At 48.1% G+C, this 24,725-nt stretch overlaps 2 protein-coding genes across 5 annotated transcripts; one reads left to right on the forward strand and one right to left on the reverse strand.

The window, feature by feature from the left end:
• Positions 1-4,468: 4,468 nt before the first annotated feature.
• LOC306648151 (ELAV-like protein 1) lies at positions 4,469-6,352 on the reverse strand. Its single transcript, XM_079117964.1, has one exon. It carries the CDS (start codon positions 6,285-6,287, stop codon positions 5,397-5,399), a length of 891 nt encoding a protein of 296 aa, XP_078974090.1. The 5' UTR covers positions 6,288-6,352; the 3' UTR covers positions 4,469-5,396.
• A 3,367-nt stretch (positions 6,353-9,719) lies between these two features.
• On the forward strand, positions 9,720-20,960 carry CD22 (CD22 molecule). Of its 4 annotated transcripts, XM_079119733.1 has the most exons (15): positions 9,720-9,867; positions 10,004-10,047; positions 12,140-12,198; positions 12,446-12,823; positions 13,698-14,003; positions 15,067-15,333; positions 15,433-15,696; positions 16,518-16,775; positions 16,949-17,215; positions 17,305-17,568; positions 18,390-18,486; positions 18,605-18,680; positions 18,832-18,950; positions 19,435-19,516; positions 20,168-20,960. In XM_079119733.1, exons 3-15 carry the CDS (start codon positions 12,162-12,164, stop codon positions 20,297-20,299), a joined length of 2,547 nt encoding a protein of 848 aa, XP_078975859.1. In that variant the 5' UTR covers positions 9,720-9,867; positions 10,004-10,047; positions 12,140-12,161; the 3' UTR covers positions 20,300-20,960. The 4 variants fall into 4 exon arrangements, with proteins under 4 accessions (XP_078975859.1, XP_078975860.1, XP_078975861.1 ...); XM_079119734.1 differs by lacking the exon at positions 10,004-10,047; XM_079119735.1 differs by lacking the exon at positions 19,435-19,516 and having other exon boundaries at positions 20,168-20,304.
• Positions 20,961-24,725: the final 3,765 nt, after the last annotated feature.

A 24,725-nucleotide genomic window follows, 5' to 3' on the forward strand; every position in this document is an offset into this window, starting at 1 on the left:
TTTCAAGGTTCATCATATTATAGCATCTATTTATCAGAGTGTCACTACTTTTAATTTTAATTGCCAAATAACACTTCATTGTGTGTACGTGCCACACTTCATTTGTTCATTCGTCACTTGATGATCGTCTGCGTTGTTTCCTCTTTTGGCCTTTCATGGATAATGCTGCTATGAACATTTGTGTCCTAGTTTCTAAGTGCACCTGTTTCTATCTCAGGTATTAGTATACCTAAGGGTATAGCAAGTGTAGGTTTCTGTATTAATGCTTAACTTTTGAGGAACTGTTCTGAGACTTTCTTTTTCCCAAAGTGGCTACATGATTTTATATTCACACTAGCAATATAGAAAAGATTCAGTTCATGCACACTCTATCCCACATTTGATAATGCTACTATTTTTAATTTTAGTTGTTTTAATAGGTGTCTCATGGTGATTTCCCATCAAGTTCTTAATTTACTTTTCCCTGAAGACCAATGTTCTGAATATCTTTTTACATGATTATTTTCTGTCTTTATAGTCTCTTTGGTGAAATGTCTCTTTGTTTTACTCATCTGATTGGATGGGTTTTTTAAATGTTATTTTAATGTTGAATTTTAAAAAATTGTTATATAATCATTAACATGAGTCCTTTGTCAGATATGTGATTTGCAAACATTTTCTTCCAGACTGTAATTCATCCCTTCCTTTTCTCAATGGTGTCCTTTACAGAACTACAATTTTTAATTTTGATGAAGTCTAATTTATTAATTTTTAGGGACCATGCTTTTGATGTCATGTCTAAGAACACTTCATCAAATTCTAGGTCCCAAAGAGTTTCTCCTATATTACCTTCCAAAGTTTTATAGTCTCGTGTTTTACATGTAAATTTATGGTCCACTTTAAAGTTTCGTACAAAACATGAGGTTTAGGTTGAAGTTCATATTTTTGCCTTTGAACAGCCAATTGTTCTATCACTATTTGTTGAAAAGACTCTCTACCATTGAATTACTTTTGTTCTTTTGTCAAAAATCAGCGGGCTACACTTGCATGGGGCTATTTTTTGTTTTCTAGTCTGTTTTATTGATCTGTGTCTATATCTCTACCAATAACACACAACTTTGATTATTGTATATTAACTTTATAAAAAGCTTTGAAATCAAGTAGGATGATTCCCCTTTATTCTTTTTTTTCCAAGATTTTTTTTCTCTAATCTTGTTCTTTTTTCTTTCTATATGAATTTTAGAATCTTGCATACATCTATAAAAAGTCTTCCTGGGATTTTAATAGTAATTTTATTAAACCTATTTCTCAGTTTGGGAAGAAATGACATCATTACTATGCTTAGTCTTCTGATTCATGAACATGGCATATCTCTCGATTTACTTAGATCTTTGATATTTTTAGCAGTATTTTTAGTTTTTAGAGTAAAAGTCCTATATATGTTTTGTTAGATTTATATCTAAGTAATTTTTAACCATTTTAAGTGGAGTTGTGTTTTAAATTTCAGGTTACACAAGTTCATTTTTAGTATAAAGAAATGCAACTGATTTTTATGTTGCTCTTGGTTTCTTCAACTTGCTGTTACTAGTTTTAGAAGGTTGTTTTTCTAAAGTTCTTAGGAATTTTCTATATAAACCATCATGTCACTTACAAACATGGCCAATTCTTTTTCTTTCTTTCTTTCATGTATGTCCTTTTTATTGCCTTTCTTTTGATCTATTGCACTATCTGGAACTTCCAGTACCATGTTGGATTGGAGTGGTGAGTGTGAATATCCTTGCCTTGTTCATGATGTGAGGGACGAAAGTCTCAGGCTTTCAGTGTTAAGTTTATTTTTGTAAGTTATAGGTTAAAAAAAAAAGTTGAGGAATTTACCCTCCATTCTTAGTTTATTGTTTGTTTTTGCTTCCGGCATAAGAAAGGTCTTTGGTGATCCGTTTAACTGGGGGGACGGGGAAGGGGGTGCTGAGGGAGGGTGAGGACTGCAGCATGACTGCAGGTGGGGAGGGGGAGACTGGGGCCAGCCTCACCTTCCACGTGTTTCCCAGTAATGGGCATTGTCAGGCCCCAGAGGGGCCTTAGCTGGGCCCCACCTGCAGGAGTCCACCTACACAGCCTCTGCAGGAGCTAGTGGACACTAGTGCCAGGCACTGGAGGGGCACCCAGCAAAGTGGGACAGGAGGCCCTTCAGCCTGGACCTGGTCTCAGGTCAGGGGAGGGCTGGAGCCAGGTGGTCCCACTGACACAGACCCCCACAGGGCACGCACTGGTCCCACTCCAACAGCCCAAGGGCTGGTTTGTTGGGGATGGTGGGAAACTTCATCCCCCCACCAGGGCCAGGGCAGGGTAGGAGCTGGAACTGGAGAGTTATTTCTTCACAGTGCGGAAAAGAAGGTGGAAGGAAGCACAAGCTAGGAAGGGGCCTCTGGCCAGAAACCTTGACAATAGCCAGGTGTGGGCCAGGGCTGGAGAGGGTGGCTTAGCCCCACCTGTGGGTCTCCATAGCACAGAAGGGCCCCCATTCCTAGTTTTCCAAGTTTTTTTTTGGGGGGGGGTGTACCAGGATTGAACCCAGGGACACTCAGCCACTGAGCCACATCCCCAGTCCGATTTTGTGTTTTATTTAGAGACAGGGTCTCACTGAGTTGCTTAGTGCCTCACTTTTGCTGAGGCTGGCTTTGAACTTGTGATCCTCCTGCCTCAACCTCCTGAGCTACTGGGATTACAGGCGTGCACCGTCTTGCCTGGCAAAAATTTTTTTTCCCCTAGGCCTGAAGGGCTTTAATTTTATCCTGGAGTAGATGATATCTCATTGTGGTTTCAGTTTGCATTTTCCTAATGATTAGTGATGTTGAGGATTTTTTTCATATACCTGTTTGCCATTTGTATGTCTTCTTTTAAGAAACATCTATTAAGCTTGATTACTCATTTTAAAATCAGGCTATTTAAGGTTTTTCTTTTGAGTTTGAATTCCTTATAGATTCTGGATATTAACCCCTGGTCAAATGTATAATTTGCAAATATTCCCTCCCATCCTGTAGGTTGTCTCTTCACCTTGATGATTGTTTCCTTTGCTATGCAGAAGCTTTTTGGTGAAATCCATTTGTCTATTTTTGTTTTTGTTTTCTGTGCTTTTGGAGTCTTGTCCAAAAAATCCTTGCCCATTCCAATTTATAAGACATTTCACCTATATTTTCTTCTAGTAGTTTCATTGTTTCAGGCATTGCATTTAAGTCTTTAATCCATTTTGTGCTGATTTTGATAACTGATGAGAAATAGAAGTCTAGTTTCATTCTTTTGCAAGTGGATATCCCATTTTCCCAGCACTACTATTGAACAGAACTCATTTCTCCAATGAGTGTTCTTATCACCTTCACTGAAAACCAGTCAGATGTAAATTCATGAGGTTACTCCTGGGTGCTCAATTTGGTTTGTAGGTCTGTTTTTATGTGAATACCATGCATTACATTTTTTAGTGAAAAAATGCCCAACATCACTAATTTTTATTATTATAACTTTGTCGTTGTATATTTTGAAGTCATGTCTTCTTTGTCTTTTCCTCTTTTCTAATGTAAGTATTTAATTTTTAAATTTCTTTCTTGTGCTTTATCTGGATTCTCCCAAATTCAGTAGCTCTTCTTTTTAATTCAGTTCAATGTATTTTTTTTTTAATTTCCCTTGAAATTTCCTCTCTGACCCATGACTTATTTAGAAGTATATTGTTTAGTTTCCAAGTTTTGGGAGATTTTCCTGTTACCTTTCTTTTATTGACATGTGATTTGATTCCATTGGGATTAACAAACATATTCTGCATGATTTTATTTATTTCAAAAATTTGAGACTTGTTTTGTAACCCTAGATATTGTTTACCTTAGTCTATGTTCTGTTGGCACTTGAAAGGTGTTGGCACATTGAGTGAATGGTTCTGTGTGTGTCGATAGATCCTGATGATTGGAGGCATTATTGAGTTGTTACATATCACTACTGATTTTCCACTTTGTTGTTCTATCAGTTGTTGAGAAAGAGGTGTTGAAGTTTCCATTTTCTATTTTATCTGTTATTTATATAACAATTTATATAAATTGTTAACTGGTGTTTGCATGGCATATCCTTTTCCATTATTTTACTTTCTACTTATCTACATTTGTATATTTGAAGTTATTTTCTTACAGGCAGTCTATAGCTGAGTCGTATTTTTTTTTTTTTTCCGAGCAAAACAAAATCAAATTTAATGGTCTTAAATGCAAAAGTAAAAACAAACAAAAAACACAAAAAAGCAAAAGAAAATTAACAGAACAGAACAACCCAAAATGTCAAGGCAGTTATGAAGAGAATTTTGAGGGTTAATCTTTAAAACTACAAATCAAAGGTTTTTGTTAATAGATAACTGGCAAGAAGTAAGTACTTTTCTGCTGAGTGTCCATATGAAAGCAAAATTTCACCAAAACAAAATTTGACTAAGATAGAAAAAAGTCTAGCACTCATAAGGAGGGATGCAAGAAATACAATGCTCAAATGTTTATGTGTTATTAAAAATTAGAGCTATCTTATGTATTCAAGCTATGTTAAATGCTCTTGGAAACTGGAGAAATCGTTGTGAACAATAGTATCTGATGTGTGGGGCACTGTGCATGCAATGTGTGGACAGAAATTCGGGATGTCAGAGCAGCGACACATTTTCAGGCGTTCCTGGAGCTCAGGTCTGACTCTGGAATATACTGGAGTTTCCCTGAAACTCTTTGGTCCATTCCCATTGGTGCCCGGGCTTATGAAACACATTTGTGCCCTTCTCTGGAGGGCCCAGCCTGGCCTGACATGTGGGACCCTCCCCTCCCTGGTGGTGGCCCACGTTGGACCGGCCCGCTGCCACTCCCGGGACCACTTGGCAGAGCCCAAAACTGAGTGAGCAGGAGGTGGCAGAGGGACCTGCTTGGGAAAGCAATTTCCTGTCAACCAAAGCATACATTGCTTAAAATGTTGAAGCAGTTGAGAAAACGCACACTCGGCATCTGTCTAACATCTTTAGATTAAAAACTAAAACTAAAAGATCATGTTTTTTAATCCAGTTTGTGGAGACATCAAATGAAATGAGTGTTAGACAGTCTTAGAAGTAAAACATGCTTCAGTTTCACCACCATCCAGAGGGACTGGTTAGTCAACGCAGTCTACTTAGGTTTCTGTTTAATATATATTTTAAAGGAAATAACTTAAGAAACTTAAAATTGGTCTAACATTGTGGGATTTCAAACATTTGAACATGTCGGTTGCATCCCAGAGTATAAAAACCTTTTCACTTCTCATTTAGACTAAGACAAACACTTGGTGAAAATTGGCGCAAAATGAGTTGTACACTAACAAAAAAGTTTCAACTTCTTCACTCTTAATTATCTATTCCGTACAAAAAAAGCATGAGCGAGTTATTTGTGGGACTTGTTGGTTTTGAAGGAAACCTGTAAGATTTTGTCCCCCAGGTGGTAGCCATTCAGACTTGCTATGGCCATTGCAGCTTCTTCATAGTTTGTCATGGTCACAAAACCAAACCCTTTGCACTTGTTGGTGTTGAAATCACGAATCACTTTCACATTGGTGACTGCGCCAAAGGGGCCAAACATCTGCCAGAGGATCCCCTCATCAGCGTCTTGCCCAAGGTTGTAGATGAAGATGCACCAGCCCGAAGAAGCGTTTCCTGGGACATTGACACCAGAAAGCCCACTCATGTGATCTACACCCATAGGGGAGAACCTGAACCTTTGCGCCTGGTGATGCACAGGGCCTCCGAACCGCCTCGCAGGCGAGTGGTACAGCTGCGAGAGGAGCGCCACGTTTTTGTTCTGGTTGGGATTGGCTGCAAACTTCACTGTGATGGGCTCGGAGGAACCTGTGGTCTGATCCACAAGGACCCGGGAGTTGATGATCCGCCCGAACCGAGAGAACATGTCCTCCACGTCCTTCTGGGTCATGGTCCTTGGGAGCCCACTGATGTACAAGTTGGCATCTTTGATGACCTCTGAGCTTGGGCGAGCATATGACACCTTGATGGTTTTTGACTGGAGCCTCAGGCCATTCAGCGTGTTGATTGCTCTTTCTGCATCCTTGGCAGTCACGTAGTTCACAAAGCCATAGCCCAAGCTGTGCCCTGCTACTTTATCCCGAATAAGTTTTGCAGATTCAACTTCACCAATGCTGCTGAATAGACTTCGCAACTCGTCCTGGATCATGTTCTGAGGGAGGTAGTTGACAATCAGATTTGTTCTCCCAATGTCGTCCCTGCGGTCTTCGGCCATGTGGTCTTCATAACCATTAGACATTGTATTTCTTAAAAATCTGGACGCGGGCGGGCGGGCCCGGGGCTGCTCCGGGGCTGGTGGGCAGCAGCAGCGACGGCGGCGGCGGCTCCTCCTCAGCGCGCACCGCTGAGTCGTATTTTTAATCCATTCTGTCCATATCCCTCTTAATTTGTGTATTTAGACCATTTATATTTAATGTAGTTACTTATACACTGATGCTTAAGTCTTCTATTTTATGTTTTGTTTTCTCTTTGTTCTGTTTTTAGATTCTGACTTCTTTTTTCCTATTTTCCTATGGGTTTCTTGAACATTTTTTTCAGAATTAAATTTTGATTTATGAATAGTATTTTCAAGTGTATCACTTTGTATAGCTTTTTTACTGGTTGCTCTAGGTATTAAATTATATGTAACTTATAGGAGTCTAGGATTTCAACATTTTACAAATTCAGTTGAATTGTAGAAACCTTACTTCCCTTTATGTACCTTTATCTTCTTTCGCTTAAAATATACTTGTGTTAAATATTTTTTCTACATACCTTGAGAACCAATTTAGTGTTATAGTTTCTGTTTTGACTATCAAACATAATTTAGAAAATTCAAGAAGGATGAAAGGTTTATTGTATTTACACTCATGTTTGTTCTTTCTATATTCTTCCTTCCTTCCCAATGATCAAAGTTTCCTTTTCTTTAAATTTTTTTTCCTTTTTATTTAGAGAATTCTGTTCAACAATTCTTTTAGGTTAAGACACTTCTGGGAAAAAATTCTCCTAGTTTTCTTTTATCTGAGAATGTCTTAATTTCCCTTTATTCCTGAAGGATTAAGGATTCCAACTGGATGTAGGATTCCAGTTGAAAGTTCTTTTCTTTTTGCAAATGAATAATGTGTTACTGCTCAATGGCCCCCATATTTTGTTTTTAAATAAGAAATACACTATCATTTGAGTGGTTTTTCAATTCTTGTGTCATTTCTATGTTTAATTTCAAGATTTTTTTCTTTGTCTTTAGTTTTTGGAATTTTGACAAGTATTTGTCTTTGGGCTTATCTTTTTGGGTTTCACCCAGCTTCTTGAATTTATAGATATATGGGATGTGTGGTGTGAGTGTGTTGTCAAATTAAGGAAATTTGAAGGCATTATTTCTTCAAATATTTTTTCAATCCACCCTCTATCCCCTCTCTTCCTATAATCCAGTTACATATATTTAGATTTTTTTTTATTGTCATCACATCTGTCCCTGAGGTTCTGTTCACTTCTTTTCAGTCTATTTTTTCTCCCTTTTTCAGAATAGATCATTTCTTTTGTTCTACACTCTTCATTTTGCTGTTCAGCACATCAATGAACACTTTTATTTTCATTATTATATCTTTATTTCTAGATTCTTTATATTTTCTATTTCTTTGTTGGGACTTTTATTCCCCCACTTATTTCAAGCCTGTTTATAATGATTCACATTTTTATGATGGCTGCTTTAAAATCCCCGTTAGATAATTCCGGCATCTACGTCATCTTCATGTTTGTGTCTGTTGGTTACATTTTCTCATTCAGTTTGAGGCTTCCTCGTTCTCAGTGTGATGAATGATGTTTTAATAGAAACCTGGACATCTTTGGTGTCCTTAGAATCTGGATCTAATTTAAATCTGGTACTTGAGCGGGCATCCCCTGACACTGCTCAAATGAAACACTGGCGCTGCTTACTACTTTCAGATGGGGTTATAAGTCCAGGTTCTCTGATCAGCCTCCCTTGACACGGGGGTGGGAGGGCTTGTTGGTATTGCTGAGCAGGGGCAGGAGCTCAGCTCCCCACCAGGTATCCTCACCGATATCACCCTGGCTGGGAGGGAGAGCGGAAGCTCATTGCTGCTCAGACGTGTCTTCCAAGGATTCTTGGGGAGAGGAGCTTGTCCCCACAAGTGCTGACTCTCCACCAGGCCTCCTCTGCCACCCCTCTGATGGCCGGAAGGAGGAACACCTCGTTAGGGCATCGGGGTGGTGGTGGATGTGCAGCCTCTACGTGGGGTCTGCCCTGACACTGTGGGGAAGGCAATCCTGGGGGCATGAAGGTTCCCGCTGCGCTCTCTACCTTCTCTGGCACCACTCCTGCTGAGCACGGGGAGTGGTCTAGGGTCCGTGGTTACAGCCTGGCTAGGGTGCAGGTCTAGGCCCCCACCTGGCCTTGGTCAGCAGGGGCGGAGGTGAGGCTGCTGGTGTGCGTGTGTGTTATTTGGTTGGAGTACAGCACTTACTGACGGAAAGAGTTTTGTCTTTTAGGATGTCCATTTATTATTTCATTGGCTAAAATAGAGTTTTGCTGGAACTTTTTCCCCCCAGTGTTGTCTTCTTCAGCATCCAATCTGGGATATATAAAGTGAGGAAAAAAAAAAAAAAAAAAACCCAGGGAATTCATACCACATTATTCTAGGTGTCCCAAGACTCCTAATCAGTCTGACTTCTGTCCCCCTCTCAGTCTTCATATGCTTGTGTTATAATATCAGGTGTTTTAATTGCACTTAGTAGAAGAAACAGGGAAAAGAGCCATTCACCCGTTGTGTCCACAGGTTTGGGATTCACAGATTCAACCAATGATGGGTCAAAAATGTTGTTAGGGCCATGATGATTGCATATGAAATAAAAATGTATGGACTTTTTTTCTTGTTATTCCCTAAACAATATAGTATAACAACTATCGCTGCAACTTTTGCCTTATATCAGGCATTATAAGTGATCTAGAGAGTATACAGGAGGATGTATATACATGATAAGCAAATACTATGCCATTTTATATAAAGGAACTGAGCAGGTATGGATTTGGGCATCTGAGGGGTCCTGGAGCCAGTCCCCCTCAGATACCAAGGGACAACTATCCCCCGACTCCCTCTTCCAAGAATAGCACTACTTTTTGAAGAAGTTGTTCTTTACCCTTTCAGTTTCCATCCCTCTGGCCAGTGACCCTTAAAGCACAGGGGTGTCAAAGCGAAGACTTCTCAGAAGTTTCTCTCATCATCTGTAGGATTTGCATGGCTCTGGCTGCTGGCTTGCTCTGCTCTTGAGACACTCACTGACAAGAAACTTGATAAAAGTGGTGCGGTCTCAGTTTTGAGACTTTCCCACTCGGTAACACTTCATGCAAGATGGCTCCTCCCTTTCTGATATCTCCGTGCGCCTCCCTCCACCCTGGGGGGCTACTGGGGCCTCAGCATCAGTGGGCGATTTCCCACCATTCCTACCCAGAACAGAAAGTCCTGGGAATGATGGTGAAGTGGATGGTGTCCCCAGACTGCAAATACTTCAGGCACCATCATACTAATGTCTGACTAGAGGAAGAGCGGTAGAGAAGCCGGCTCGGAAATGGAGGTGATGGAGGAAATCCACCCACCGAAACCGAGACCTGACTATGGATGGTCTGAGCCCAAGCCCACATTCCTTCCACGACTTCTTTCTCCTACTCTCCACATCATGATGCCTCTTGCGCACCCTCAGAGTCATGAGCGGCAGCAGGCGTGGCCAAGGAGAGTGGGAGTCAGTCACTGGAGACTTCACTGTACTTCCTGCTTCACCTTCAGATGTTGCCAGAGTCTCTGAAGAGGGAAGACACGAGGAGGCAGGTAAAAAGCCACATTTTTTTTTTTCTTTTTTTGCATTCAAGCAATTATGGAGTGGCCACAATGTGGTGGGCATAATTCCTAGAGCTGGGAATACAGTGGGGACCTCCTTTTCTCTTTCTTGCTTGCATTACAACAGGTTGTAGACAGACCCTGTGTCTGAGCATCCCCTGACCAGGCCTGGTAAGTCTTCTGGGATTGGAAGGGGTGGCTGGATGCTCAGGGGGGAATGAAGAGACGGGAATGCTGTCTCAGAGGAGCCACAAAGCCCAAAACAGGTTTTACTGAGCAGGCCATAGGTCTGGACAGCGTGTCCTTGTCCTGAGTCTTTTGTCCCTCATGACATGTGTCCACATCCCATCCTGCCTCTTCAGCTTTACAATTCCCAGGCCCAGGTTCCTCTTCCTTCCTTCCTTTTTCTTTTCTTTTCTTTTCTTTTTTCTTTTTCTTTTTTTGGTACCAGGAATTGAACCCAGGGGCACTTAACCACTGAGCCACACCCCCAGCCCTTCTTTGTTTTGAGACAGGGTCTTGCTAAGTTGCTCAGGGCTTCACTAAGTTGCTGAGCCTGGCTTTGAATTTGCAATCCTCCTACCTTAGCCTCCCCAGCTGCTGGGATTACAGATGGGAGCTACCACACCGGGCCCGGGTCCCCCTTTCTCATGCTTCAGAGACTATTGGGAGATCCTCAGGTGGGCACACATTGAGCCCCTTTCCCACTCAGCCAGGACCTAGTGAGGATGTGGCTGGAGGGTGCTGCCAGAGGGGTACAGTGACCCAGCCTCTGGAGGCCAGTCTTTGTCACAGCCCTTGTGACAATCCTAAGGGGATCTCAGAAAACTGACCCTGTCACTGTAAAACTTTTGGTGGAAAAGGTTAAAAGGATCCCACAACCAAAGAAGTATAGACAATATACTCTAGCCCCCATTTTTGGAGATTTCCGATGCATGTGGAGTTTGTTAAAAGATTTGAAATGTCCTACAGTAAAGAATCTTCCTGAACTTTTTAACCCAGCTTTTCCCAAGTGGCTGACTTTGAAGACTTTTTTTGTGCAAAACATTGTCAGCACCTGCAGAGCTGAGGTCAGCTTGGCCTGGGAGGATCTGACCTGGCTTCAGTCCCCTCACCCCTAATCCATGCCCAGGCCAGGCCTACCCGACGCCAGGGGACAGAGCCCCCGCTGCCTTCAGCCAGCAGCTGAGCTTTCCCCTGGCATCAGACGCCCAACGATCCACAGCCTGTACCCTTTAACCTGGGGAGATAAACAACCAGACAGCGGGACCCCGATGAGATATCTTGTGTGGGAAATGTTGACGGGGCAGGTGGAAGGGGCCAGGGTCTGCGGTGACACCGGAGACACACTCTGTTGGCACATCCTGCCGGCTCCCTGGGGACCAGAACAGTGTTCATAACCATATAAATAGGGACTTCAATTTAACTCTAGGTAAGTATAACTCTGTAAAATTGTAGGATGGTGGAGGATAAGCTTATTGCAGAGCGAGCGAGAGCGGGTGTATTAGTGGGTAACCAGTGGCCTTGGGATGCCTCTAGCCCACAGAGAAGTTCTGTTCAACCAGCAATGTGTGTCGTTTTAAAAGCAGGACAGTTCATGTGCAAATTCAATGTCTTCCTTCTCCTGAAACAGTGGAAGGTCAGGCAGTACTCAGCCCCTGGTTTCCACTTGACAGCAGTTGGCTGGAATTGAGACAGCCACCATCTTCAGACAAGGCATGACCTTTGTCCCTACTGATTGACTGATGTTTCCTACTGGGACACATAATGTGGTCCCCTCAGACCACATTCTCCTCCTAAGACCTTCCAGCTCTCTCTAAATGTTCCCTTGGCTTTGAATGTCATTATTTGTTTTGGAATGATTTTTTTTCCTGGTCTTTCAAATCAAAAGATATCTCTCTCCTGTGTAAAATCCTATACCAGCAGCCCCCAGCAGGGCTCCCCCTTACCCTGGGAGCCTGGCATTCAAGGTGCTTAGTGGTCTGGTGGCATTCTGAGCCTGAAAACTGGCCAGGAAGTATAGAAAATTATAAATGGACGAAAGGAAGAGAGGGAGGGATAGAGAAGGAAGAAGGGAAGGAAGCTCTCAGACTGAAGGACAAGCAGGGCAGACCCAGAAAAGCTCTGTGAGCGTCCAAGTCCCACATCCCCACAATGCAACCAGACAGGGTCCCCAGGATCAGGAGCAAGGGGTCAGAGCTTGGTGTGTATGGGCAGGGAGTGGGTGACCAGATGACTCAAAGACAAACTCTTCCTAACTCAGGCTCCAGCCCAGACACAACATCATGCATCTCCTTGGTCCCTGGCTTCTCCTGCTCCTGGGTAAGGGCTCTGGCAGGTACCTGGGTTCTGGAATGTCAGGACACTGGAGAAAGAGGACAGGTCTGGGACAGAGAAGGGGAAATGTGGGGTGGGCGGTGCTGGCCGAGTGCATACAGAGAGAGAAGTGCCCCTCTCTTTAGTCTTGCTCCTCTGGGTCTCCCATCTCTAGCTTCAGAGAGAACGCTACTCCTTTGAAAGCTCTCCACAGCCCTAAATAATGCTTTCTGATCACTGTCTTGGGTTTCAGAATATTTGGCTTTCTCTGATTCAAATAAGTGGAAGGTCGAACACCCCAGCACCTTCTATGCCTGGGAAGGGGCCTGCATCTGGATTCCCTGCCGCTACCAAATCCCAAGGGGGAGTGCGCTCCTGGACAACCTCACCGTGTACCACAATTATGAGTACAACAAAAACATCAGTGACTTCAACGGGACGATCCTCTATAATAGCACAAAGACCTGGGAGTCCCCCTCTCAGCAGGGAAGGGTACGATTCCTGGGAGACCAACGAAACAACTGCACGCTGAGCATCCACTCGTTGCTGGTTGGAGACAGTGGCCAGCTAGGGCTGAGGATGATGACAAAGGACGACAAGTGGATGGAGGCCGTAAACCTCAGTATCTCTAGTAAGGCCTGGGGGGAGGGCGTCCTCTTCCCTCAGGGTGGGGAGGGAGCTAGACATAATCAACTTGCTGGGACAGGAACCACAAACTGAGCTCCTCACAGAGGTCAGGCAAGGGGATGCCAGCCAGTGACGTGGGCAGCATACAATGGGGCCAACCACGGCGTGAGCCCTGTTCCCACTTCAGGTGTTGCCCTTGCCCCTCGGCTCCTGCCCATTCCAGCAATCTGGGGTCCAGACAGCCAGATCTTCTCATCTTTCAAGAGAAGGTGGAGAGCTGAATTGTCAAATGTGTTAATGTCGGGGACCAATTCTCATTAACCTTTTAAGGCTAGATGGCGTGTGTGCAGAGTGAGGATGTGACCCATCAAAGGGTTTCTGCCCTGGACAGAGTGGTTGGTCACTTCATGCAATGTGGGTTCTAGGCAGCCCTATATTTAGAACTGTCAGTCAGACGCTGCTCTCTGAAGGGTGGTCCCACCAGGGAGGGGCTTGCTGCACGCAGCTCCACCTACTAAAAGGATGCTGCGCCTGGGTGCCTCCCATATTGAGGCCATTACACAAATATAAATATGTCACCCAAGCTCAGAAATATGTGTTGAACTAAACTGGTAAAATTCACCTAGGGGTAGAGAGTGTAATGAAGCCATTTAGAAAGCAAACATCAGGAAGAAAGAAAGAAGTGTGAAATACATCCCCAGGGAGGCTTAGTGTCCCCAGGGTCTGTCAGAGAGTATTTCAACTGAGCAAAGAGGTAGATGACCTGCCAAAGGATTCTTGCCCAGGTTATTTGGAACAGAACATCTAAAAACAGGTGTAAAAGGCTGGGATGGAACCTGGGTCCCCAGGCCTCCAGCGCTGTCCCTACTCTTTTGCAGAATCTCCTTTTCCACCTCAAATCCAGCTCCCTTCAGAACTTCGGGAGTCCCAGAAAGTCACTGCAACCTGCCTGCTGAACTTCACCTGCTTTGGATATGACATTAAACTGCAGTGGTCCCTGGAGGGGGCCCCCTTCCCCCCTGCTCCCACCATCATCTCCTCCTCCCATACCATCAAGACTGTCTTGACCCAGAGCCAGCTCGCCTTTGAACCGGAGTGGTCTCACCACGGGAAGAACCTGACCTGCCAGGTCTGGCATTCTGCCAAAGTGCTCTCTGAGGGGACGGTGCAGCTGGATGTGAAGCGTGAGTCTCCCCTCTGCTCCTATGGGAATGACGCTGTCCTTGTTGCCTTCTCCCTAAGGCCCCCTCGAGCCCCCTGCAGGGTAAGAGGAAATGTACCTTACAGAAGGATGCACGACCCATCTGCTGTCAGTCACCTGCAGCTGGGCATTGCCCAGGCTCTCCCCGCACCCACCCTCTCGGCCCTGGAGGGTCAGGACACAGATTCATTTTAGCTCCTGCTGTGGCCTGACAGAAAGCAAACAATCTATCCTCCAGCCATGGCGTGCTTCCCGGATCACCTGGTTAGGTTTCTCTTACCCCTTGAGGGAATTCTTCTCACCTCACTATTGTGCCTCATTCATTCATTCAATAAATACTTGCTGCACATCTCCCAGATGCCAGGTGGCTGCAGCTGGAGGGGTGGATAGGGCAGGGAGACCCGTTCTTGTCCACATGGAGCGAGCCTTGCAGTGGGACAGACGGGAAAGAGATTGACAGAAATGCAGAACCTCATGGTAGGGAGTGACATGGGTCTTAAGAGTGAAATAAATCAGGGTTAGGATTGGGGGGTGATGGATGGGGACTTGGCTGAAGAAGGTCAACATGTAGGCTGACCTTGAATGTAGAGAGGGACTGGGGCAGGTAAAAAGGATTCTGGGAAGAGGAAGGAACAGGGACCAAAGCCTTCAGGTGAGATCCTGGGGTGTGTGTGAGGAGCCCCAGGGCCCGGGTTGTCGAAGTTCACTGCATTCGAGGCCAAGTGGTAGGAGAAGATGTAGCCAGGGCAGGACACTAGGTCTCTTGGGCTGTGGGTCATGGTCTGGATTTTATTCTAAGTGTGGAATCCACTGGATAGCATCAAGCAAGGACTGACAAGTTCCGATTGACTGTATTAGGAATCCTGCCGGATGCTGGTGGAGATCATAGGGTAGGGGACATGTGGAGAAGCGGGAAGGAGAACGGAGTGAGGAGGCTGTGACCGTCACCTGGGGCCACAAGGGAACTACATATGTGCAAGCCCTTGCCACCTCCTACCCTCCGAGAATTCCCAGTCCCCTCCCCAATCGCCCCTCTGTTCCTCCAGACGCTCCGAAGTTGAAGATCAAGGTCATTCCCAGTGAAGCCACCATAATAGAAGGGGAGTCTGTGACCATGACATGCGAGGTCACCAGCAGCAACCCAGAGTACAAGACTGTGTCCTGGCTCAAGGACGGGATCCCCATGAGGGAGAAGACGGCACTCACACTAACTCTGCCCTCAGTGACCAAGGACGGTGGTGGGAGGTACCGCTGTCAGGCCTCCAATGATATAGGCTCAGGAATGTCGGAAGAAGTGGCCCTCAAAGTGATGTGTGAGCCTCCTCGGCACTGAGGGTGGAGGTGACAGTGGCTGCTTGCTCATGTCAGAGGGCTTCCCTCACCTCTCCCCTCACCTCTGCCCCTTCTTCCAGATGCCCCGACTCCTTCCGAGGTTCACATCCACCATACACCTGCTAAGGAGGGACAGTCAGTAGAACTGGTTTGCATATCACCGGCCAATCCTCCTCCAACAAATTATACCTGGTATCACAATACGAAGGAAATGCTGGGAGTGACAGAAGAGAAATACTGGATCGCCAAGGTCATTCTGAGGCATGCCGGGCGTTACTCGTGCTTGGCAGAAAACAGGCTTGGTTCTGGACGGATTGGCCAGGAAGCTGAGTTGGATGTCCAATGTGAGCTGTCATGGAGTCTTTGGTTCTTGGGAGAGAAGAGGGGAGTAGGGGAAAGAGGAGGAAGTCAGATGGGGCACAGGGGGTCCCCAGGTCCTAGAATGGAGAACAGGCAGAAGCCAGGATCTCCCGACACAAGCTTCTTGGGGCTTCGTTGTTCACAATTGCATTCCCAACCCCTACCTAGCCTAAGGCCTGACTCTTGGCAGGTGCTCAGGAGATGTTTGTTGAATGAATGAATATTGATGCTGGGCTCCACTAGCAACGTAGAGACCTGGCGTCAGGCAGTGACTCAGTCCCAGAAAAGATCCTGAAAGTTTCAGGGAGAACTAGGGCATCTTCTTTAACCTAGTGAAAAGAAGTTGAGTCACTGAGTTGAGTCCAGAACAATGAGACCTGCGGACCCTGAAATGTCACATGAAGAACGGGGATTCCCAAACTCTAGGCAGGCCCGACGTCCTTAGCAGCGGTAGCCCTGGCGTGGATGCATTGCTAAGGGCATCCTCTTAGTTCATCCTTGGGAGAATTCCACTGGGTGCCGTCTTCTCAGGACCCCCTCTGACAGGAGGAGTAAGCTGCAGCCCACAGTCCCACAACTCTCAGCGGCAGAGTCTGGCATCTGACTCCGCAGCTGCGCTCTTAACCACTGTAGTGTCTTTCCTCAAGGCACTGCCAGGCCAAATAACCACAGGTGCAAGAGGGAAGCAGGGCCTTCCTCCCCTGGAGCGGACTCTGAATGCGGGGGCAGGTGGGGACAGGGATGCAGAAAGGAAAAGGCATTATGGCCTGATCTCACTTTACTCACCTTTCCGGTCTACTCCCAGATCCCCCCAAGGGGGTGACCACAGTGATTCAAAGCTCCACACGGATTCGAGAAGGAGACAGCGTGACCCTGTCCTGTAGGTACAACTCCAGTAACCCAACAGTTACCCGGTATGAGTGGAGCCCCCAAGGTTTGTGGAATGAGCCATCGCACGGGGTGCTGAGGATTCGGAAGGTTGCCTGGGACACCCCACCCATCTCCTGTGCTGCCTGTAACCAGTGGTGTTCGTCAGCTCCTCCTGTCAACCTGGATGTCCAGTGTGAGTGACAGGATGGGGGACCTGGGAGGTGGCCCTGGTGGGATCTGGCATGGGAGGGTGAGGTGGGGAAGCCTAGATCAGTCTTCAACAGAGACTTGAAGGGTAGGAAACAGGCTTTGAGACAGCAGAGGGAGAAGAGATCTGAGAGGTCAGCCTGAGCTCTGGCCCTGCAGATGCCCCTAAGGATGTGAAGGTCCTGCAGATCAGTCCCGAGTTGGAGATTCATGCTGGGAACCGGGTCCAACTCCAGTGCAACTTCTCAAAGAGCCACCCCAAAGAAGTCCACTTCTCCTGGAAGAAAAATGGAAGTCTTCTGGAAGAAAAAGGAAGAGAATTGAACTTTGACTCCATCTCCCCAGAAGATGCTGGAAATTACAAGTGCTTGGTCAACAACTCCATAGGACAGTCGGCATCTAAGGCCTGGAGGCTACAAGTGCTGTGTGAGTAGCTGGAGCTGGAGGCTGAGTGTGGAGACCCGCGGAGGCCAGGAGACCAGCTGCCTGGACCCTGACTTGGTTTCCCCTTTCAGATGCACCTCGGAGGTTGTGGGTGTCCATTACCCCGGGAGACAGAGTGATGGAAGGGAGAAAGGCAGCCCTGACGTGTGAGAGTGATGCCAACCCGCCCGTCTCACAGTACGCCTGGTTTGACTGGAATAACCAAGACCTCCAGTACATGGGCCAGACGCTGAGATTGGAACCTGTGAAGGTCGAGCACTCAGGCTCCTACTGGTGCAAGGGGGTCAACCGGCTGGGCGAGGGCAAGTCGCCCCCCAGCACCCTCACCGTCTACTGTAAGGCCCCTTCCCAGCTCTGACTGCTCCTGCAGCCCCACCCACCCCTTGAGTCTGTGCCTGCTAGATCGCAGTCCTTACAGTCCGCTTCCTCCCTTCCAGTTCCTGACCAGCCCAGCCCAGCTACGCCCCCTGCTCCATCGCTCCCTGCTGCCACTGCTGGAGCAACTGCCTTGTCCTGCTTCACCAGAGTCTCTTCATCTACCTTCCTTTCAGTGTCTCCTGCCTCTGTCTAGATTCCCTCAGACCACGCCTACCTTCCAGACTTCTGGAGCTCCTGCTGGGTCCCTCTCTCAGGAAATGTAACTGGCGCATTGCATCAAAACGCCATGCCCTGGGTCTCCACTTTTTAGACACCTTGAGACTTGCCTTTTTTCTAAGTGTTGTGCTGTGTCCCCTGAGTGGATGCTGCCCATCTAGTTTCCCCAATCCCCCTTTCAAGGCTGAGCGGGCAGACCCTTATTTTGGGCACGTCTGCAAGGACAGATACAGGATGTAAATGCCCATGCGGAATTGCTGAGTTGAAGAACCGGTGCATTTTAAGGTCTGACAGTCTGTCCCAACTGCCTGTAGAGTTGTAGTTGTTTCTAAGGGTGAGGCTGATCCCCTCTGTGAGGGCTACACCTGCAGAAAATCTGCTTGGGAGAAAGACAGTCCTTTCCTCCTAACCAGAGATCCCGAGGGCAGGGGCTGCTTCCCCATCTTCCTCCACGTCACTCTTCCACACGTGCAGATGTGCTGAAAAGAAGGACGGGTCTGGGTGCGCAGATAGGCAGAGGACTCTGAAGCAGAGAGTGAACCCCTGTCTCCTTCCCCACCAGACAGCCCCGAGACCATCGGCAGGCGAACGACCATGGGAATTGGCCTCTGCCTGGCCATCCTCATCCTGGCCATCTGGGGGGTGAAGCTTCAGCAAAAGTGAGCTCTTCCTGCTGCCCCCTCCTCCCCCTCCCTGGCTCGAAGCCTCCAGCCTCCTGAATCCACAGGGTCCTGTTCTCATTCCCGGACCCCCACAAAGCCTGTCTTTGCTCCTTAGCTGGAAGAGGACTCGGAGCCAGCAGGGGCTTCAGGAAAATTCCAGTGGTCAGAGCTTCTTTGTGAGGAATAAAAAGGTAGGGTGGGAGGAGGATCAAATGCAGGACAGCCCTCGAAGTCGAGTGAGGAGCTGGGATGAGGAGGTGAAGAAGAGTTGAACCAGGCCTCTGGGGAAAGGGAACGAGGGTGGGGGAAAGAGTCGGAGCTACAGCCCTGTCTCTCACCCAGGTCAGGAGGACCCCCCTCTCTGAAGGGCCCCACTCCCTGGGATGCTACAATCCGATGGTAGAAGATGGCATCAGTTATGCCGCTTTGCGCTTTCCTGAGACGGACACACCAAGAGCTGGGTACCGAGGGTTCAGGGATGCTGGGTCCTGCATCCTGGGAGGGACGTAGGGGGTAAAAAGAGTCCCAGTCCTGTGTCAGGCACCACCTGACGCCACCTACCTCTGACCTCATTCCTGTTCTATAACAACCTTCTGTTCAGTAACAGGCCCCAGAATGGGACCTGTTTCTTGGAGCCAAGAGCATGTGTGCCCAGAGCCAACCTTTGTCACGGAGGTTAAGACGCTGTGACTCATACACATACACACTCATTCATTCGGCACACTTTTGTTTGTTTATTTATTTATTTATTTATTTATTTATTTATTTATTTATTTATTTATTTTATTAACCTCTACTGTGAGCCTTGGGCTCAAGAAAGGCTGGGAGTTGTTTTTTCCAAAAGGGGCTGAGGTTGGGGTGCTGCCGGGGGCCTAAGGGAGTCAGAAGGAGGAAAGTTCATAGAAAGCACTTCACTGGTGGCCATCCATCTGTTCTCCCTCTCAGAGATGCAGGGACTTCAGAAACACAAGGTCCTCTCCCAAATAATGAAGACGTGGTCACTTACTCAGTGGTACAGAAGCGTGTGGTAAGAGGCCAGGGCTAAGGAAGGTTGGGGGACCCGGGTCCTGGTCTCAGCTGGGACCCCATATGGGAAGAACTTGGGTAGATGTCAGTGGTGGCTAAAGCTAGATGTTTGTTGGGGGAGGTTTACTGCCTTAGTCTGTTTCCCGTTGCTATCACTAAACACCAGAGACTGGGTAATTTATAAAGGAAAAGGATTTATTTTGGTTCATGGTTCTGGAGGTCCAAGGTCAAGGGGCTGCACCTGATGAGAGCCTTCTTGCTAATGGGGATTCTCTGCAGAGTCCTGAGGTGGCACCAGGCCTTGCTCAGCAAGTTGGGATGCCAGAAAGAACTCGATTACTCCCTCCATCACCCATTAATCTATTATTCCAATCACCTCTCCAAACACCATTAGCTTATGAGTCTGAGGATTCCATTTCCAACACACTGGAATCTGAGGGACACATTTAAACATAGCAGCTGCTCAGGCAGAGCTGAGGTCAGAGCCAGGGTCCAGAGGACCACCACAGCCAGTTTCTGGACAAGAGGACTCTGGCATGGGCTTTTGGACACCCCCGCTCCACAGTGGAACAGGGAAAGAAGGCAGGGAAAGCCATCGTGGGACGGTGGCCCTCATGGGAAGGCCAGGCTGACCACCATGTGGCTTTCTCAGGGTGACTACGAGAACGTGACCCCGGACTTTCCAGAAGACGAGGGGATCCATTACTCGGAGCTGGTTCAGTTTGGGGCTGGGGAGCGGCCTCGAGCGCAGGAGGACGTGGAATACGTGACTCTCAAGCACTGACAGCAGGACCCACCGCGTTGGATGTGCCCAGAGGGGAAGGGGCCAAGGAAACCTCAGGATGTCCCCAGCTGCTGCTGTTCAGCTGCTAAATCACAGGGCCTTCTCCCTGCACACACACACACACACACACACACACACACACACACACACACACAGTCACTGAGGAGGACCTTGTGTCTGTCTGGTTCAGAGCCATTTTCCTTCTCAGCACTGGTAACCCTGAACCTCCTGATCTTTTTCTATTCTCCTCCCCAACCAGAAATTCACCTACACACCCATCCAGCTTTGCACACCCTCTGCCCCCAACTCCAGACACTGCCACCATCCACCCCCTCCTGGGCCCTCCCCTATGTCTACTGGGGTTGATTTGACACTCTTTTTGTCTTCTTCCCTTCCCTGACCCTTTGACCTCCCCACCCCCGCCAGCACCCATTAATCGTATGCCTGATTTCTGCTCCTGGGGAAATCCAGGGAAGGACAGAAATGAGGTAGACAGAGGCATTGTCCCCAGCTGCCTTCTCCTCTGGAAACCTGTCTACAAGTCAGCCAAGGCTTCCATGGAGGATCAGGTAGCAGCAGCCCCTGCCCTGGGGGTCTTTGGACTTCATAGATGCACTGATGTGAACAAAGACAATGTACAAAGAGCTGCGCAATAAAAATGGCACAGAGGCCACTTCCAGGAACCCATGAGCTCTTGCCCTTCCATGTTGTCAGAGTGGGGATGGGACCTGAGGATGGCATCGTGGGTGTGGGGGAAGGAAGAGTCACAGTCATCTCACCATCAGCAGATCCACCGGCTTCATGGCTGGGTGAGCTTGAGTTTGACTCTTGATTCTTCTGCTTCACCAGCTGAGTGATCTTGGGCAGAGTTCACCAGCCTGCCTGCAGCTCAGTTTCTGCATCTGCGAAATGGGGATGTCACTCTGTACCATGCAGCTGGCTCCTGACAGGAAGTGAAGTCTAACCTCAAGTATGCTGGAGTCACATTACAGAAGGCCAAGCAGAGAGGCCAGAAGTCCTTCATAAACCAAATCCCATCTTTTATTTTTCTTTCTTTCATCTTTTTTTTTTTTTTTTTTTTTTTGATACTGGTGATTGAGCCCGGGTGCGCTTTACCACTGAGCCACACCCCCAGCCCCTTTTGGTAATGTATTTACAGACAGGGTCTCACTGAGTTGCTTAGTGTCTCGCTGTTGCTGAGGCTGGTTTTGAACCTGCCAACCTCTGGCCTCAGCTTCCGGAGGCACAGGCGTGCATCACGGCACCTGGCTTTTGTTTGTATTTCTAGAAGAATATTAAAAAGGAGAAAAAGTGGGGGAAGCCAATTCGTTACTCACAGCTATTCTAAGAAGGGGATCTACCAAGTTCTTTCACAACCCACAGCTGCTGAACCTCTTAGAGGCCAGCTACCAGGAGCAACTGCACTTTTTCTCTTGTCCTTCACCGTCACCCCACCAGTTCCCCATTATGTTCACAGAGTCAGTGCTTCCCAGTCAGGTGTCCCAAGGCCCCTTGACACTTCTCAGGCTGAGATCTCCTCACCTGTTTACCTGCTTAGCCAAAGGACTAAGTTCCATTCCACTCAGAAGGCGGGAACAGGTGGCGAACCAATCACCAAGGTGATGGACATAGAGTTCCTGGCACATAGTAGGTCCCACCTTCCTTTCCTGTCCCCCCTCCCTTCTCCACTCAGTCCTGGAATGGAAATTCTTAGGCTAAGGCAGAGCAATGTGTTGACCCCCACCCCCCACCATAAGCCCACTTTGTCTCCAGTTTGAATTCTTGTGAGCATCATTAACTTCTTTGGAGGAAAGTGGGACTTTGAAAACTGTTTAAATGAAAGAAGGAGGGTTTAGGAGTTTCTGTTCCCCCAAATTAGGTCCAGCATCATTTGGCCATTCATGCATGCACGCAGCAGACATTCACTGAGCACAGCATAGAGATGGTTATTGGGGTGCAGAAGTGATTTGCTCCCAGTCTTGGGGCTTTTCAGTCTCGTCTAGGGTTCCCAAAGTTTTTCAGGGCAGAGTCACCTGGAAGGAGCCAAAGGCAACCCTGGGCCTGATGGACCCTGGCTCAGGCTCCCTGGCAACCATCAGGAGCCTTCCCTTCCTGTCCCCAAGCCCAGCTGCTGACATAAACCTACTTCATGACCCATTGACCACGAGATGGGACTGTCAACAGGCATTGTTGAGGCGTGAAGAGCAGGCGGCCAGCGACTCCAGACATGCAGCCCTCCCCGCCAGCCCCGGACTGCCGTCCTCCCAGTGCCCAGAGCCCCTGTGGGTGTGCCACGCGGTGGACAAAGCAGGCCAGAACCTTTGCCCCCGTGAGGCCAGCCTTCTAGCAGAGGGGCCAGCACACATAGTGTCGCAGAGACACGTATGCTCGGAATTTACACCACGTCTGATGGATGCAGAGGAGGGGTTGGGGGTGGGTTTGGATGGGGGGTCAAGGAAGGCCCTCTGAGGAGTGGCACTGAGCAGAGGCCCAGCCGCCAGGGGGAGGGGTGGGGTTAAGCAGGGGTCTGGAGGACCCACCTACCCTAGAGCTCTGCTCTTCTCCTAAAGAGCTGTCACCGGAGTCAAAACGTCACTCTGATTCTTTTCTTGGTTCTGCCAATTTCTCAGTATTTGCCAAATACAAGACACTAAACCATTGGTGGCAAGTTCTTCTCCAGCCAGAGTGAGGCGCCTAACCATGGACGAGCAAGAACCCAAGGTCTGAAAAGGAAGTTGGGCGATTTCTTTGGAGGGAGTAGTTGACGTGCTGGGAATCCACGCCGCCCCCTCCTGCAGCCTGGTGAGAGGAGCTCACTGTGGGTCCCTCAGAATTCTGAAGGTGGCCTGGTGGCTGACACACACCCTAAGAAAACTGAAGCTGAGAGGTTGAGGCAGCAGACAGGGACAGACGGACAGGGGTAGGCATGGCGAGAGACTCAGAGAGACTGAGAGCTTTCTTTTTCACTGACCAGATGCAGACCACATTTGAGAGAGAGCCAGACTGGAGCCATCTTAAGTCTTGCTTAGGAGATCTTTCTAGAAGGGCAAGATGACCTCTATAGGGAGGTAAATGGCCAGACATTTCCCCAGGCTTGAGAGAAGCAAGCTAAGCAACTCCTGCTGGTGGCACCTCCTGTCCCCAGTGAGCACTGCCCAAGATCCCTAACCGAGCATGCCAGGGAGGGATGGGCCTGGACATCTTGTGGTCCAGAGAGGCTGAGCAGTGACCACAGCCCAGTTACTGCAATGCCAACCACAAGAGACTCAGCTTGTCTCCTTTTTCTTTTCCAACACTGAGAAGATTGGAAACTGCTGTCATGGAGCTAGGGAGTAAAGGAGAGGAGGAGAGAAGAGCTCTGTCTTGGAAAGAGCAACCCACAGCCAGCGTAATCTCTCCCTTGGAATGACTCTTTTTGGGGGTGGGTACTGGGGATTGAACTCAGAGGCGCTCAACCACTGAGCCACATCCCCAGCCCTATTTTGTATTTATTTAGAGACAGGGTCTCACTGAATTGCTTAGGGCCTTGCTTTTGCCGAGGCTGGCTTTGAACTCACAATCCTCCTGACTCAGCCTCCCGAGCTGTCCTGCCTGGCTGGATTCTTTTGATATTACACACATGACTGGATGCATACTGTGAGTTTGTGGCTAAAGTCATTGGGGCACTTCTTGTGATCTAAGAATGAGTCAGTAGGGCATGGGCCTGCCCGAATGTTCTTCCAGCGCTGGGGAGGACAGCCCATTCGAGAGGGCAGCGGGTAGGTGAAAGGTACAAAGCTGTGCTCTGGCGGTCCCCCACGATCTCTTTAAGATCCTGGCTACACAGGCCTTACTCAGGAAAAAACCCATTCCTATCCTCGCTCCCTTCTTATCTCTTCACCTCTGGCAATCCAACCTAGTTCCAGCCCGGGATGCCCCATTAGCTGCTCACCCAGGCTGCTAGTGCCTCAGGCTAATGGCCCTGCCACCCCGCCCTTCTCTCTTCCAGCTCACTGCCCATCCTGGGCATCCTCCAACAGCCCAGTGAGGGGACTCCTGAGCCTCAGAGACATCTGGCAGCACCAAGAGGTGAGTCCCTCTTTCTGTGGCTCCTCTTCTTAGCAATGACCCCCCAGGTCCCCTTCCCGGGGTGTCTCCTGAGGTCTGCTCAGTTCATCCCCCATAACATGGAGGGGATCTGGCTTACCCTGAGCTCCCCGCTGGGGACCTCCGTTGCCTGCCCCTCTGCTCCCTGTAGCTCTTATCCAAACCCTGACTTCTCCTCTGGACCCAGGGTCCTCTCCCACTTCCACACTGGCCCTGTGGGCTTCCTACTGGCAGGGAGCCACTCCTCTGGCCAGGGGATGGGGGCAGGGAGTGGGCTCAGGAGTCTAACCCACTCCCAAGGAAACCACTCTGAACTCTCCAAACCCCTTCTCTCCCCAGA

This window comes from Sciurus vulgaris, assembly GCF_902686455.1.
Source record: "Sciurus vulgaris genome assembly, chromosome: 17".
NCBI classification, from domain to species: Eukaryota; Metazoa; Chordata; class Mammalia; order Rodentia; family Sciuridae; genus Sciurus; species Sciurus vulgaris.

Excerpts from the sequence above, each read along its gene's own strand:
- LOC306648151 (XM_079117964.1), bottom strand. The coding sequence starts at position 6,287 with ATGTCTAATGGTTATGAAGACCACATGGCCGAAGACCGCAGGGACGAC.
- CD22 (XM_079119733.1), top strand. The coding sequence starts at position 12,162 with ATGCATCTCCTTGGTCCCTGGCTTCTCCTGCTCCTGG. Across the intron at positions 17,216-17,304 it reads CTGGAGGCTACAAGTGCTGT|ATGCACCTCGGAGGTTGTGG; the intron begins GTGAGTAGCTGG and ends TTCCCCTTTCAG. Across the intron at positions 18,681-18,831 it reads TCTTTGTGAGGAATAAAAAG|GTCAGGAGGACCCCCCTCTC; the intron begins GTAGGGTGGGAG and ends TCTCTCACCCAG.